The sequence below is a fragment of the Nycticebus coucang genome, chromosome 6 (genome assembly GCF_027406575.1).
Source record: "Nycticebus coucang isolate mNycCou1 chromosome 6, mNycCou1.pri, whole genome shotgun sequence".
Taxonomy (NCBI): domain Eukaryota; kingdom Metazoa; phylum Chordata; class Mammalia; order Primates; family Lorisidae; genus Nycticebus; species Nycticebus coucang.
This window is the reverse complement of record NC_069785.1, coordinates 51,814,751-51,831,811: the sequence shown is the minus strand read 5'-3', so window position 1 is coordinate 51,831,811 and position 17,061 is coordinate 51,814,751. Positions and strand designations below refer to the sequence as shown.

The 17,061-nt window shown below is 38.2% G+C and overlaps 1 protein-coding gene across 3 annotated transcripts in view; it reads left to right on the top strand.

Annotated features, from left to right (window-relative positions):
* ATP8B4 (ATPase phospholipid transporting 8B4 (putative)) overlaps positions 1-17,061 on the top strand; it is a 285,374-nt gene that overhangs the window by 247,647 nt on the left and 20,666 nt on the right. For all 3 annotated transcript variants that reach the window (XM_053596147.1, XM_053596146.1, XM_053596148.1), the window contains 2 exons: positions 6,151-6,234; positions 9,129-9,374. In XM_053596147.1, coding sequence (XP_053452122.1) covers positions 6,151-6,234; positions 9,129-9,374 — 330 coding nt within the window. The remainder of the gene's footprint in view (positions 1-6,150; positions 6,235-9,128; positions 9,375-17,061) is intronic.

Genomic DNA, 17,061 nt, shown 5'->3' with positions numbered 1-17,061 from the left:
AAGTTTGTATGTTCTGTCTGCTGACTCCCTTACCCTTAAATTACCAGCTTCCTTTTATCAAGTACTTATCACCTGCCAGGCACTATTAGGCTCTTGGGTCCTACAGATGAATAAATCATATAACCTGCTATCAAGGAGCTCACAGTCTAGTAGAGTGGGCCTGGAACCAGCACATAAATAAATGTAAGTTGATAACTATGAAGCAGTGAGGTAGAGGGTGTCATGGAACTGCTATGGAATGGCCTGAAACCCAGCTCTGAAGGGTGGGAGGGGACAGGGCTCTGGAAACCTTCCTAGAAGACCTGCACCCTCTATCTCCCATTAGGCTGACACTTCAAGGATCAGTGAGGCCGAGGATGGGCACCCCAGCAGAGAGGCAATAGCAGAGTCCCAGAGTGGAGAAAGGCGTGGGCAGGGGGACTGGGGAGTGCTTTGATGTGGGGTATTAGAGAGAGGGAGAAATCTCAGGTTTCTGACTTGGCTGCTGGGGTGGATGTGGTGGCATCAGAAACTGGGCACAGCAAACACAGGAGGTGGGCCTGGTTGAGGGGGTTGTGAGGGTGAGCTCAGGTCTTGACATAGTAAGTGTGAGGGATTCTGTGGCACCTCCACCCCCACACACCCAGTAGGAGTTTAAATATGTAACATTTATGAAAGCTGCAAGACAATTAATTCAACAAATATTTATAGAGTACTTACCATTGGCTAGATACTACTCTAGGCCTTGGATTGAGAGTTGCAAGTATGTTTCTGTTTTCATGGAGATTATATTCTATTGGGATAAAGACAGATAATAAAGAAATAAATCAGTAAGATAGCTTCAGAATTTTATTAAGAACTGGGTAATGTAAAAAGGTCTCCTTGAGAGGGTCACATTGTGGAGTTGTGACCTGCGTGTTTAAAAGGAGCCTTCCATATGAGCACCTTGGGTAAAGTATTCCAGGTGGAGGGTGCAGCACGTACAAATGTCTTTAGGCTGGTAAATTGGAGGAAGATGATCAATGAAGCTGTGGCTCAGTGAGTGAAGCTAGAATGGCGTTGAAGAGGCAGGCACAGGCTGGAGAAGGACTTTTAGGCCAAGATGAAGAGAGACTCTAGATTTATTCCAGGTAAAATGGGAAGCCATCAGAGAGGTTTAACCTGTGTAAAGGGTAATATTATTGTAAGTGACATTTTATATGTATTTAAATATATAAATACATATATATTGGAATAAATTTTCTATAAGTTTCTGCGATTTCTTGAAGAAGTGTTTGCTGCCACTCAGAATTGCAATTACAAATTGCATGTATTTTATATGTATTTAGTGTATGCTTTCAACTATGTAAAACAAAGTGAGGAAAAAAGCCTACAAGGTAACTTGCCAAATGATACCACTGATTGAAAGAGGGGGTTTCATATCGTAGTCAGTGTTGTGGACAGGAAGGTTCATAATTTGCTTCTGACACTTGGTTGGCCAGCAGTTCTCAAACTTCACAATCGCAGGACCCTATCTGCCAATATTTATCATCTTAGAAATAAAAATGAAGAAAAATATTGAAACGTTGTATTAATTTGCTAAAAAATAATGAATCCATGACATGTTTACAAAAATAACATATATTTAAGGAAAATGATTATATCATCCAAAATGAAAAAAAGTTAATGAGAAGAGTGCCATTGTTTTACACTTTTATGAAACTATTTGGCATAATGGAAGACAGCTGGGTTCTCATATCCTCTGTTGCATTTAGTCATTGTGATATCATAAGTCATATACTCATGAAAGAATGAGGTATAAGTACAAATAAATAACTTCTTAGTGTTATTGCGAAAATAGTTTTGATGTTGTGAATCCCCCAACAGTTCCCTGCATGAATTTAGATAACCTTTGTATTTGATGTCTGACATTGGGCATATCCTAACTTTGATGGGCCTTTGTTTTCCCATTTGTAAACTGGGGATTGTTAATAGTACTTAACCCATAGGTTTGTTAAAAGCTAATATATGTAAAGCACTTACCATGGCACAGAGTAGGTATTTAGTGAATGTCAGCTCTTTTTCCTTCCTTTTGTAATTGCAATTCTGAGTGGCAGCAAACACTTCTTCAAGAAATCGCAGAAACTTATAGAAACTTTATTCCAACTGATTTTCCCTTCCTGCCCTCTCTGCACCAGTTGTGAAATGAAGCTTCACATCTTGCCAGTTGACAAATGCTGCTGTCAAACAATTGTAGGTCCTAATTCCAGCTGGTTTGTGGCAATGAGGCTGCTTTATGCAGACTCACCAGCTAATCAGTTTCCTATGCTATCATTTCTCAGATTCTTTCTTTCTTCCTAATACCCGAAGTCATCTTTTCTCAGTGAGTGGAAGTTGGGTGGTAGATGATGTGAAGGATGAAGAAGTGATTTCATAGCACCAGGCTCTGCCCAGGGCTACCAGGCCTGAGTTTAACTGCTTTTCCCCTCTTTTGTTTTCCATACTGCAATTGTGAAATGGATTGATGTATTTAATGAGAGTTAGATGCCATCATCAAAGGGCTGAGGGAAAAAAAAAAGGGCTGAGGAGTTATGTCAGCCGCTCTGCTTTATTATTATTTTTTAAAGATGGGAGTGAGTGTAATTCGCAATTTTGACTTCACAGTGGAATTACCTGGGGAAAAGTTTAAAACTACAATACTTATATTTCACTCCCAGGGGTGGGGAGTTGATCGCCTGGGGTATGGCATGGGCATCAGACTTTTTCCAAAGTCTCACCAGGCTGAGACTATGAAATAAGGTCACATTTTTTTACTTACTATTGTTATTATTTGTAAAATATAACAAATCTACAAAAAAGCACATATTTCACAAATGTCAGCTTGATAAGTTGTTGCAAAATGAACACTCATGTACTGCGATCCAGCACAAGCAAACAGGACATTGCCAAACACCCAAGGGTGGCTTTTTGCAGTCATGGTTACCCTCCAGAGGTAACCATCACCTTGACATTTGACTGTCCCTCTTTTTGCTTTGTTTTATAATCTTACCATATGAGTAGGAATCCCTAAACTACATGGACTAGGTCTGCGTGCCTTTGAACTTTATTTAAATGAAGTCATAGAGTGTTTGGCTTCTTTTGCTCAATTGTATGCATTTTTTATTCAGTTGTTTTTGGATATAGCTATAGTTGCTTGCTTTTCATTATTTCATAATCTCAGTGTACTTCAAGGTCTTTGTCTATTCATGATGGATATTTTGGTTGTTTTTGGTTCGGGACTGTTACAACCCATGCTGCTCTGAGTATTTTTTTTTTTTTTTGTATGTATCTTAGTGCACAAAGATAGATGTTTCTGACTAAATATATCTAGAAGTGGAGTTGGACACATTCACTTGTCGGAAGGAAGATATAGGCTGAGGGGAAGTTCTGGTAGACTCTTGGGGTAGACAGGAGTTGGAGTCTGGGCCCCTATTAACAACTGCTGAGGCTGAGGATGCTGCAGGGTCATGCTACCCTGAGCTGTGTACCTAGGAGTGCTGATGATCTGCAGAAGGCAACCCAGAGGCTGAGCTGTGCCTTTGGTAGTTTCCTGGGCCCAAGGGACAGAGTCAGTGTTTGCCAAGCATAGAGATCCTGATGAAACCCTTTCCACTCTGGGCTGGGATCAAAGGGCAGTCTCCCAACAGTGGGGTCACAGACTCTATGGCAGGGTAGTTGGCTGGCCCAGAAAATATCAGGCTTTCATCCCATCCTCAGCAACTGGTAGAAGGAAATAAACAAAGTTTCTGGAGAAAGGCCCTAGGCCTTAAGGTATTGTCAAGTTATAATTCTCTCCGTGATCTAGATAGGTAATTCGCTAGTATCTTGTTTGTTCAAATCATGCTTTGTTGAAGATGCTTTTTTGTTGTTGTTATTTTCAGTGGGAACTTTGGTATAGATCAATTGTTATAGCATATGCTGCCAATCCTGTATGAGTACCATAAATTCAGGCTTGTTTCAGATACCTTTGCTAAAGTACCCCCCACCAGGGGGGCTGTCCACGGAGAGTTAGACAGCTTTACCAGTCTATCCTCATGGTTGCCCGGCACTCTGGACTACTGCTGTGACCTTCTGCAGATGCTTTCTTGCTGTATCAAGTCCATTATCCTTTGACTGTTGCTGTCTTATACCATTTTGGTCCCAGCATGAATATAGACTGTGGTTTGTTAGAGCTGGCCTGTAGTGGTTCATAAGAACTGATTGTTAAATTTTCAGGAATTTTATTAGTCAATGGTAATATATAGCCATTATTAAAAATTAAATTACATAAATTTATAATTTAAATAAATATTATAAACAAAAATAAAATCAATATACTCAAATATAATCACTACTTAATTATTTTATTATATTTTACTGTTTATGCTCTTGATATTGTTTTATTGGATTTGTACAGTAGAAATACTATATAAAGATGTGCTATTGCATACCTCAGTTTTACATTTAATGATATCACTGCTTGAAATCAGTCATGGAGAAATATTTACACCATGGAAATTGGCAAATGCTACAAATTGGGGTTTTCTTTTCTTTTTTTTTTTAAAGAGCCAATTGCTAAACATTTATCAGCATATCACTGTACATAGTCCCCCTTTTCAAATCTCTTATAGTAGAATTCAAACCAGATGATGACACTGATTGGACTCAGAGAACAACAAAAGGGAATTATCATTCATAGAACTTAAAATTAGTTATTAGAAACAGTTATTCTGAGGCACAGGCTTATGTGTCTTTCCCACTTCTACTATTGCTTTCAGTCTATTCTCAGCACAGCCTCCAGAGTGATCTCATTAAAATGTAAATCAAATCAGGTTGCTCTTTTGCTTCAAATCCTCTAATGTCTTCTCATTTCACTTAGAGAATAAACCCTGGTTAACTACATGGATTCTCCTTCTTACCTCTTGACCTCCATTCTTTCCCTGCAGGTCACTCTGCTTCTCCCAGCTGCCCATAATTCTGTTCTCCAACCATACCAGGTGCTTTCTTGGCTTAGGGATGGTCCATGGGATCTACCTGCAGTATGGGGTGCTCCTGTCCCAGAAAGCTGCATATTGATCCCTTATTTCCTTCAAATCTTATCTCAAATGTCAGTTCTCAGTGAGACCTTCTCCAATCACTTTATTGCAATTAGAGCTCTCCCCATTCCCAACCCACTTTTCTCTTTTGTACTTAAACCTTCTAACCGACTTGCTCATTCTTCCCCTTCTCTATAAAATTTGATTTTGTATATTATTTGTCCTTCCCACTGTCATTACAATGTAAATTTTGTGAGGAATTTTTATCTGATTGATAATGTTGAATTATTATTGCCTAGAACCTAGTACCTGACACATAGCAGTTTCTCAGTAAATACTGAGTGAATGAATGAATGATGAAGTGGTAGAATGGGCTTTGGTTAGGAGCTGGAGACCTGGGTTTTAAATTTTAACCTTGCCTGTAATAAGCTCCATAACTGAAAGTTTCTGCCTCCACACCTCTGTGTACTCATCAAAAAAATGGGGACATACTGCCTGTTTCACATGACTCTTTGACTTTTAGCGAGGCTTAAACAAAGAAGTCTTGTGTAATTTATTCTTTATAAGTGTGTGGGGATGTTTTTATAGTCTTTCTTGTTTATGCCCAGTGTGGTGAACGTCTGGATTCATGCCTACCTTGCTTCAAACCATTCCGAAGAAAAAGCTCTCCGTTTGAACACAGGATAGAAATAGGTTCATTTCTGTATTTCCCTCTGAAGATTTTGGTGAACTCTGTTTATCACTTAGATCAGATAATTGGACTAATTATAAACCACTGAAAACCTGAAGAACAAAACATCAAGGTGCCCTAAGGATCCAGGGCCTCATACGAGTCTGGTACTGTGTTAGGTGGGCTGCGTATATTATTTCACCCATACTCCACACTGCTGGGAGAGTATGGAATCACTGGGAGAGTATAGGGATAAAGAAATTGATGTTTAGGGAAATCTAGTATCCCATTAAGACAGCATAGCTGATAAAAGGCAGAGCCTAGGGAAGAACTCACCTTTGTCTGACTTCCAAAGCTAACTCCTACCTGCCTCAGAAAATCTGATTATTTAATCTGAGAGCCTAAAAGTAAACATTCTCACTCACTACTGTGGATGGTGTTTCTCACTGATCTGTTATTTCTTTTCAGACTGTTTATGAGCAATGGTTCATCACCCTTTTTAACATTGTTTACACATCACTACCTGTTTTAGCCATGGGAATTTTTGACCAGGTATGTATTTCACTCCATCTTTACAATTTAGTTTCTCTGTTATACCTTTTACTTGCTTCTGGCTTCTAAGTAAGACACCATTCATGGAAAGAATGCTGTAATTACAATAGTTTTAGTAGGTGTTGCATAGATCACAAAACCTTCCAGATCTACTCCTCAGGCCTGTCCCCCAGCTTACCCCAAAGTGTTCTCTGATCAAAGTTTGGCTATTATTCTCTTAGAGATTCATACCCCACAATATTGCCCTAAAGGCTCAGAGAAGTCTTGCAGAAAATAATTCCTTTGACTTCATTTTAGCTCAGCATTTTCCCAAAACTACCCCCCCACCCCAAATGGTACCTCATATATTAATTTGCCTCAGTACTAGTGTCTGTAGTTGACACACTGGGAAATGTTACTTTAGCCTCTGAGAGCTTGCAGAGAACCGTGCAGTGACAGAAAATTATGGAACTAGGTTGGAGCACAGGCAGCTAGCATCTGCCCTGAGAGTTTCTTGGCCAGCACAGCCCCAGGACAGGAACTACAGGTCAGCAGAGCAGCTTGCTGATGGGAGAGGACACAGAGCCCGATAGCCCTAGGGAGAAAGAGCACAGACCTCCCTTGTCCACATTAACGTGCGTGAGAGGGGAGAAGGGAGAATCTGTTTCAAAAATGGTGGATCCTTGGTGTATTCAGAGCCTTGGAGGTACTTCCTGGAAGGGGGAAAATGTCTGGCTGCCTGTGGGGAAGTAAAAGACCAGCCAGCTGAGTTTCCATGACACAGAGTGTATTATTTTTAAAAGTTTTTTTTTTTCTTTTTGTGAAGTATTTTTAAGGAGACCAGATTTTCTCCAGGCTGCTGTTAGACTGTTTGCTAGGTCTCATTTTCTGGCCCTGAGCCCTCGATTGCAAAATATAAATCTTCTCTTATGAGCTTGCTCTCCTCTCCCACTCTGCTGGCTTTGTAATCAGTTGTAAGATTCACTTCTCTTATGTAAAAAAGGGCAGTTTGTAAGAGGCATATTTTGTAGAATTCTACAAAAAGTAATGAACTTCTGAAGACTCTAGATGTAACGGATTAAGCATATTCATTTCCAAGTGCCTGTGTTTACAAGTGTTTCTTTTCTTGGTGCTTTGTAGCTGCCCAGAATGTGGAAGAAAATAATAAAAATAAAGCAGTTTCTTGGAAAAGATGGTTATTGTGTAATTCAAAAACAATATAATAAGGCTCCTTATTGCCATCAAGTTGAGTGTCAGTGCCTTTTCTCTCCTCCTTTGTCAAATTTGGCCCTTACACTGATCACAGGACTAGGTCTCAGCAATCATCTATGGATCTGCTCATTTGACAAAATTTGTTTAAAATTTTATTTATTTTTTTAGCTTGGGAATATTAGGGGATACACATGCTTTGTTTATGTACTTTGTTTTTGTACAGGATCTGCTTATTTTTTAAAGAGGAAACCAAGCCTTGGAGGTTCAAGTCACTGCCCTAAAGTCACATAGCCAATAAGTGACAGAACTAAGCCTAGAACCAGTCCACTTAACTTTGAGATTGATACATTATTACCATTGTTATTATTATCATTATTTTATTTATTATTATTTATAGAAGCATCTGTTGTTTATTACTCGCGATGTGGCAAGAACTCTGGTGAATATTCAACATACTCTTTTAATTATGCATGACAATGGTTCCATGAGGAAAACGTTACTGTTTGCAGTTCTGGAGATGAGGAAACTGAGGCTCAGATGGGTTAAGTGACAGATCTAAGACTATAGCTAGACCTATTACTCTAGGGACTGAGTCATGAGCTTAGTCCCTAGAGTTTTGAAGTCTGTACATGTAACCCAGACTTGAGGAAGAAACATCTGGCAGCAACTCAAAGCAGGATTTCCTGAAGAGTACACATCGGTACTCTTCATGGGACCCCCTTAGGGGCTACCTGTGCCATCCCACAAGAGGAAACGGACCTTTGTCTTGCCCAAGAGTTTGCCAGCTGTGTTGCTTCCATTTTTTTGGATGCTCTTCCAGCTGTGGTCCTCTGATACTGTGTATTTCCAGTGGTTGATTCTTGCCATCCTTTGTGGGTTTTGGCACATGGCTTTGGTGCTTGTGGTGTAGTTATCAGCATTTCTTTGGTGCTGGCTAGAAATGCACAGCTTGGGCTCTCAGACTTTTTGAAGCATAATCTGCTTCCCAGGTGATTGTGTGCATACTAAGTTTGAGAAGCATCACTTAAGTTTCTCCCAGAACCTGTTTGGTGCTAAACATGCAGCTTTCTCATTCCATCTAAATTCTTTGTCCTGAACCATTGGTAACTGCCGTGGGTGGAACACTCACATTCTAAACTCTCAGTGTCAGCTCCCTTCCCACCTGGAATTCCACATGGAATTTCCCCTTTTCCCTGCTCCCTTCTTCCTACTCACCCCCAAAGTCAGTCCCTCTGATTTGCTAATCCTGACTCCATTGCTCTCTGCAGCCATCTACCCCTCAATACCCTTTACTGCCTTGGTAATGAGCTCCTGGGGCTCATTGGCTGCACTTGATGTGCTGGGACTCTGGGAGTGTGAATGCTTCTGAGGAGCCTGCAGCCTTAGCAGCCTGCAGGGGCGTGTAGGAAAGAAACTTCGATTTGAAGCCAAAGTTCAAGTCAAGTCCTGGTTCTGCTATGTAAGAATTCATGTGTGACCGCTCATGAATCTCTCTTAGAGACTCAAGTTCCTTCTCTATAATAGAGGAATCATTTTATTATCCTCTGGGTTATTGTGGGAATGAAAACAAGATAATGTCCTGTTCTAGCCCAGTGAGTAGTGCATATTAGGGCATGCTTAAACAGGCATTTGCTATTTCTGAAAGTAGGGAATACAGCGCCTCTCAGTCTCTTCAATCCACTGACATTACACTCTGTTTACAGGATGTGAATGACCAGAACAGCATGGACTGTCCCCAGCTCTATGAACCTGGACAGCTGAACCTACTTTTTAACAAGCGAAAATTTTTCATCTGCATGTTGCATGGAATCTACACCTCATTAGCCCTTTTCTTCATCCCCTATGGGGCCTTTTACAACGTAGCTGGAGAAGATGGGCAACACATTGCCGACTACCAGTCTTTTGCAGTTACCATGGCCACGTCTTTGGTCATTGTGGTCAGTGTGCAGGTAATCCTGTTGGTGAAAGCACCTTAACTTGCTGGGTTTACAACCTTTAAAATTCCATTTCCTTGTTGGCTGATTTTGTCAACATGTTGGGAGGAAAAGAAATCATAAATAAATACTGGGGTTTTTCTTTTAACTACACATTTTTTTTTTCCTTTTTCTCAAATATATACTTTAAATTACCTAAGGCTGGCCCCTCCATTGGGGGCTACAACCTCTTTTCTTTTGTGTGGTGGATTTAATGTTTCACTTCCAATAATTTTAACGAGGTGTAAGTTCTTAGAGGTACTTCATATAGTCCCTTCCACCTTTCTGCTTCCAGCTGAGGTGAGGACCTGACAGTGGCAAACTCATGAATAGTGCTTAGTGCCTGACCCTCTCTGTTTAGAGGAAAAAACCCATCCTAAATGTGGTTTTCTTTTTAACTAGTCATTTTGAGATGAAAACAGGAAGTTTAACATGAATTACCAGATGTGAGGGATTAGCATTAACCTCCACGTTAGTAGAGACCTCACAATTTATCACTTCTTTGGGTTGGGTATTATATGTAAAGAGAAATTATTGTACTGCTACGTTCTTTTTGTGTTTAAAGACGAAAATTTTTCTAAGGATAACAGAGAGAAACTTTCCCATTCTTTCTTTCAGACTTAATAAGTTCTAGGTTTGTTTTTTTTTTTTTATTAAATCATAGCTGTGTACATAGATATGATCATGGGGCATCATACACTAGCTTCATAGACCGTTTGACATATTTTCATCACAATGGTTAACATAGCCTTCCTGGCATTTTCTTAGTTATTGTGCTAAGACATTTACATTCCACATTAACTAAGTTTCACATATATCCTTGTAAGATGCACTGCAGGTGTAATCCCACCAATCCCCCTCCCTCTGCCCACCTCCCCACTTCCTTCCCTCCCTTTTAATGTGAGATCTATAGTTTATTTGGCATTATGTTTCTGTGGAATTATTATGGTCACATTATTCTGTAGTTCAGTGTGCTATATCCGTGGCATATCTATATCTCAAATTCAGGAAAGCTCTTCTAGAGTGAGTGATTTTTGATATTCCATTGACTTCTTAGGTATTTATTAAATTACCTAGGTAAGTATATTCCTAGGTATTTTATTTTCTTTGCAGCTATTGTGAATGGTATTTGGTTATTGATTTCTCTCTCAGTGGATCATTATTAGTGTATAGAACTGCTAATAATTTGTGTACATTTTTCCATAACCTGAGTCTTTACTGAATTTATCTATCAATTATGGGTATCTTTTGGTGGAGTCTTTTGGGTTTTCTACATATAAGATCACATCATTGGCAAACAGGGATACTTTGACTTCCTCTTTCTTGATTTGGATGCCCTTTATTTCTTTCTCTTGCCTAATATTTCTGGATAGGAATTCCAGTACTAATAATAGAAGACGTGCCAGTGGCATCCTTCCCTTATTCTGATTCTTACAGAGAATGCTTGACCCTTTTCTTTATTCAGTATGATGTTGGCTGTGGATTTGTCATGTCTAGCTTTTATTATTTTAAGGTTTGTTCCCTATATGCCTAGTTTGTTCAGAGGTTTTATCATAAAGGAGTGCTGGATTTTGTTAAATGCTGTTTCTGTATCTGTTGAAATGATCATGTGGCTTTTGTGTTTAATTCTGTTTATGTGGTGAATCACATTTATTTATCTGCATATGTTGAACCATCCTTGTATCCTTGGGATGAAATCCACTTGATCATGGTATTATCTTTTTAAATTTAGTATTGGATTCCATTTGCTAGCATTTTGTTGAGGATTTTGCAATCTATGTTCATGAAAGATCTTGGTCTGTAGTTTTGTTTTTTGTTCTGTCCTTCATTGGCTTTGGCATCAGGATGATACTGGCTGTATAGAATGACTTAGGAAGGCTTCTCTCCTTCTTGGCATTCTGGAACGATTTCAGTAGGATAGGTGCCAGTTCTGTGTAGGTGTGGTAGAATTTGGCTGGGAAGCTCTCTGGTTTGGGGCTCTTTTTTTTTTTGGTGGGAGGGTGTTCATTACTACTTAAATCTCACTATTTATTATTGGTTTGTTCAGGATTTCTATTTCTTCCTGACTGAAACTTGGGAGGTCTGTTTCCAAAAGTTTATTTCCTCTAGATTTTCCTAGTTTTTATGTGTAATGGTTTGCATAGTAGTCAGGGATGATATTTTGTGTTTCTGTGGTATTAGTTATAATATCTCCTTTTTCATTTCTGATTGAGCTTATTTGACTCTTTTCTATTTCTGGTTAATCTACCTAGTAGTCTATCAATTTTATTTATCTTTTCAAAGAACCACCTTTTTGTTTTCTTGATCCTTTGTATTGCCTTTTTTTTTTGGTTCATATTTTGTTTTGCTCTGCTCTGCTCTGTTCTTTGTTATTTCTTTTCTTCTGCTAGCTTTTGGTTTGGTTTGTTTTTTTCTTTGTTCCTTGAGATGTGACTTAGGTTATTACTTTGTGATCTTTCTGCGTTCTTGATATAGAAATCAAGTCCCTTTTACCACTTCCTTACCTGCATCTCAGAGATTTTGGAAGTTGATATCATCTTTTTTGTTCAATTAGAAAAATATTTTGATTTCCTTCTTGATTTTGTCATTGACCCAAGGATCAATTCAGCAGCAGGTTGTTCAGTTTCTGTATATTTGTGTAGTTTTGAGAGTTCCTTTCAGAATTGATTTCTAGTTTTATTCTGCTGTGGCTGGTGACAATACATGGTGTGATTTGGATTTTTCTGAATTTTCTGAGAACTTGTTTTGTGGCCTGAAATATGATCTATCTTGGAAAATGTCCCATGCTTATGAGATAAATGCATATTCTGCAGTTTTGTGGTTGTATGTTCTATAAATAGGTTCTTAGACTAAATAGACTCTTAGGTTCATTTGTCCTAGAGTCTCATTTAAATCCAGTGTTTCTTTGCTAATTTTCCGCTTTGATGATCTCTCCAGTGCTGTCCAGTGCAGTATTAAAGTCCCTGGCTGATATGATGCCATCGTTTATTTCTTTGGTAGCTCTAGTAGAGTTTGTTTTATGAATTTGTGAGGTCCTATATTAGTTACATGTATGTTTAGCACCCTTATATTTTCTTGTTGAATTGCTTCCTTTTTAATTATACACTGATCATCTTTGTCTTTTCTTTTTTTTTTTTTTTTACCATTGCTGATTTAAAGTCTATTTTTATCTGAAATGTGCATAGCTACTCCTGCTTGCTTTTGGTTTCCTTTTGCATGTACTTTACTTAAGTCCATGAGAACATTTGTGAATTAAATAGGTTTCTTGCAGACAGCATATTTGTTTATGGGTTTTTTTTTCTATCCATTCAGCTAATCTATACCATTAAAGTGGAACATTAGAACCATTTTTGTTCAATGTTAGTATTGATATGTTCTGTTCATTATGTTGATTGTTACCTAGTTGCTTTGTTTTCTCACTTATGTAATGGTGTTATAAGAGCTATGAGTTTTAACTTTCTTATGTTTTTCCTCTGCTGGATATTGATTGTTCTTTTTCATGCACTTGTAAGTATATCTTATATGGCAGGTCTTGAGGTGACCAATTCCCTTAGTGTTTGCTTCTCTAGGAAAGTCTGTTTTTCATTTATGAAACTTAGTTTTGCAGGATACAAAATTCTTGGCTGGTAGTCATTCTATTTAAAAATGTGACCACAATCCCTCCTGAATTATAAGGTTTCTGCTGAGAAATCTGCTTTTAGTCTGATTAGTTGTCCTTTTTGAGTTATGTGATACTTTCATCTTGCAGCTTATAGGATATTCTTCTTAACTTTGAGTTTGTCCAGACCAATGCCTATGTGCCTTGGTGATGTCCTATTTGCCATAAATCTTCCAGGTGTTTGAATACTTTTTGTATCTGGATGTCTAAATATCTAGTGATACTAGGGAAGATTTTCTTAATTATTCCTTCAAGTGGGTTTTTTATACTTTTTTCCTTTTTCTTCTTCACCCTCAGGGATGCCTATACTTCTGATATTTGTGTTCATTTTACATAGTCCCATGTTTCTTAGGGAAATTCGTCTTTCCTTTTTATTGCTTTTTGTATATTTTTGATGGACTAGGTTAATTTTCTTTTTTTTTTTTTTTAGAACACAACCAAATATTTTTATTTCAATAACATACAGAAACTTCTGAGTTTTCTTACTCTTCATACTTTTTTGTGTTCCTTCAGAAAGATTTCTTTCTTTTTTTTTTACAATTTCATCTATCAATTTTTTTTTTTTTTATTGTTGGGGATTCATTGAGGGTACAATAAGCCAGGTTACACTGATTGCAATTGTTAGGTAAAGTCCCTCTGCAATCATGTCTTGCCCCCATAAAGTGTGACATACACCAAGGCCCCACCCACTTCCCTCCTTCCCTCTTTCTGTTTCCCGCCCCATAACCATAATTGTCATTAATTGTCCTCATATCAAAATTGAGTACATAGGATTCATGCTTCTCCATTCTTGTGATGCTTCACTAAGAATAATGTCTTCCACGTCCATCCAGGTTAATACGAAGGATGTAAAGTCTCCATTTTTTTTAATGGCTGAGTAGTATTCCATGGTATACATATGCCACAGCTTGTTAATCCATTCCTGGGTCGGTGGGCATTTAGGCTGTTTCCACATTTTGGCGATTGTAAATTGAGCTGCAATAAACAGTCTAGTACAAGTGTCCTTAGGATAAAAGGATTTCTTTCCTTCTGGGTAGATGCCCAGTAACGGGAATGCAGGATCAAATGGGAGGTCTAGCTTGAGTGCTTTGAGGTTTCTCCATACTTCCTTCCAGAAAGGTTGTACTAGTTTGCAGTCCCACCAGCAGTGTAAAAGTGTTCCCTTCTCTCCACATCCACGCCAGCATCTGCAGTTTTGAGATTTTGTGATGTGGGCCATTCTCACTGGGGTTAGATGATATCTCAGGGTTGTTTTGATTTGCATTTCTCTAATATATAGAGATGATGAACATTTTTTCATGTGTTTGTTAGCCATTCGTCTGTCGTCTTTAGAGAAAGTTCTATTCATGTCTCTTGCCCATTGATATAAGGGATTGTTGGCTTTTTTCATGTGGATTAATTTGAGTTCTCTATAGATCCTAGTTATCAAGCTTTTGTCTGATTCAAAATATGCAAATATCCTTTCCCATTGTGTAGGTTGTCTCTTTGCTTTGGTTATTGTCTCCTTAGCTGCACAGAAGCTTTTCAGGTTAATGAAGTCCCATTTGTTTATTTTTGTTGTTGTTGCAATTGCCATGGCAGTCTTCTTCATGAAGTCTTTCCCCAGGCCAATATCTTCCAGTGTTTTTCCTATGCTTTCTTGGAGGATTTTTATTGTTTCATGCCTTAAGTTTAAGTCCTTTATCCATCTTGAATCAATTTTTGTGAGTGGGGAAAGATGTGGGTCCAGTTTCAGTCTTTTACATGTAGACATCCAGTTCTCCCAACACCATTTATTGAATAGGGAGTCTTTCCCCCAAGGTATGTTCTTGTTTGGTTTATCAAAGATTAGGTGGTTGTAAAATGTTAGTTTCATTTCTTGGTTTTCAATTCGATTCCAAGTGTCTATGTCTCTGTTTTTGTGCCAGTACCATGCTGTCTTGAGCACTATGGCTTTGTAGTACAGACTAAAATCTGGTATGCTGATGCCCCCAGCTTTATTTTTGTTACAGAAAACTGCCTTAGCTATACGGGGTTTTTTCCGGTTCCATACAAAACGCAGAATCATTTTTTCCAAATCTTGAAAGTACGATGTTGGTATTTTGATAGGAATGGCATTGAATAGGTAGATTGCTTTGGGAAGTATAGACATTTTAACAATGTTGATTCTTCCCATCCATGAGCATGGTATGTTCTTCCATTTGTTAATATCCCCTGCTATTTCCTTTCTGAGGATTTCATAGTTTTCTTTATAGAGGTCCTTCACCTCCTTCGTTAGGTATATTCCTAGGTATTTCATTTTCTTTGAGACTATGGTGAAGGGAGTTGTGTCCTTAATTAGCTTCTCATCTTGACTGTTATTGGTGTACACAAAGGCTACTGACTTGTGGACATTGATTTTATATCCTGAAACATTACTGTATTTTTTGATGACTTCTAGGAGTCTTGTGGTTGAGTCTTTGGGGTTCTCTAAGTATAAGATCATGTCGTCAGCAAAGAGGGAGAGTTTGACCTCCTCTGCTCCCATTTGGATTCCCTTTATTTCCTTGTCTTGCCTAATTGTATTGGCTAGAACTTCCAGCACTACGTTGAATAGTAAAGGTGACAGAGGACAACCTTGTCTGGTTCCAGTTCTAAGAGGAAAAGCTTTCAGTATTACTCCATTCAGTAAAATATTGGCTGTGGGATTGTCATAGATAGCTTCAATCAGTTTTAGAAATGTGCCACCTATGCCTATACTCTTCAGTGTTCTAATTAGAAAAGGATGCTGGATTTTATCAAATGCTTTTTCTGCATCTATTGAGAGGATCATGTGATCTTTATTTTTGCCTCTGTTAATATGGTGGATAACGTTTATAGACTTGCGTATGTTAAACCAGCCTTGCATCCCTGGGATGAAGCCTACTTGATCATGATGAATGACTTTTTTGATGATAAGCTGTAATCTATTGGCTAGGATTTTGTTGAGAATTTTTGCGTCAATATTCATGAGTGAGATTGGTCTGAAATTTTCCTTTTTGTTTGGGTCTTTTCCTGGTTTTGGTATCAGGGTGATGTTTGCTTCATAGAATGTGTTGGGGAAGATTCCTTCTTCCTCCATTTTTTGGAATAATTTCTGCAGTATAGGAATAAGCTCTTCCTTGAAGGTTTGATAGAATTCTGGAGTGAAGCCATCTGGACCAGGGCATTTTTTGGTTGGAAGCTTTTTTATTGTTTCTTTGATCTCAGTGCTTGAAATTGGTCTGTTCAGGAGCTCTATTTCTTCCTGGCTGAGTCTAGGGAGAGGGTGTGATTCCAAATATTGATCCATTTCTTTCACATTGTCAAATTTCTGGGCATAGAGTTTCTGGTAGTGTTCAGAGATGATCTCTTATATCTCTGTGGTATCAGTTGTTATTTCCCCTTTATCATTTCTGATTGAGGTTACTAGAGATTTTATTTTTCTATTCCTCGTTAGTCTGGCCAATGGTTTATCTATTTTATTTATTTTTTCAAAAAACCAACTCCTTGTTTCATTAATTTTCTGAATGATTCTTTTGTTTTCAATTTCATTGATCTCTGATTTGATTTTGGATATTTCTTTTCTTCTACTGAGTTTAGGCTTAGATTGTTCTTCTTTTTCCAATTCCATAAGATGTCTTGTGAGATTGTTGATGTGCTCTCTTTCTGTTTTTCGAATGTAGGCATCTAAAGCGATGAATTTTCCTCTCAAAACTGCTTTTGCAGTATCCCACAGATTTTGGTAGCTTGTGTCTTCATTGTTGTTATGCTCAAGGAAGTTAATGATTTCCTGTTTTATTTCTTCCTTCACCCATCTGTTATTCAACAGAAGATTGTTTAGTTTCCATGCCTTTGGGTGGGGTTTAGCATTTTTGTTAGAGTTGAGTTCCACCTTTAGTGCCTAATGGTCTGAGAAGATACAAGGTAAAATTTCAATTCTTTTGATTCTGTTGATATTTGTTTTGTGTCCCAGGATATGATCAATTTTGGAGAATGTTCCATGGGGTGATGAGAAGAATGTATATT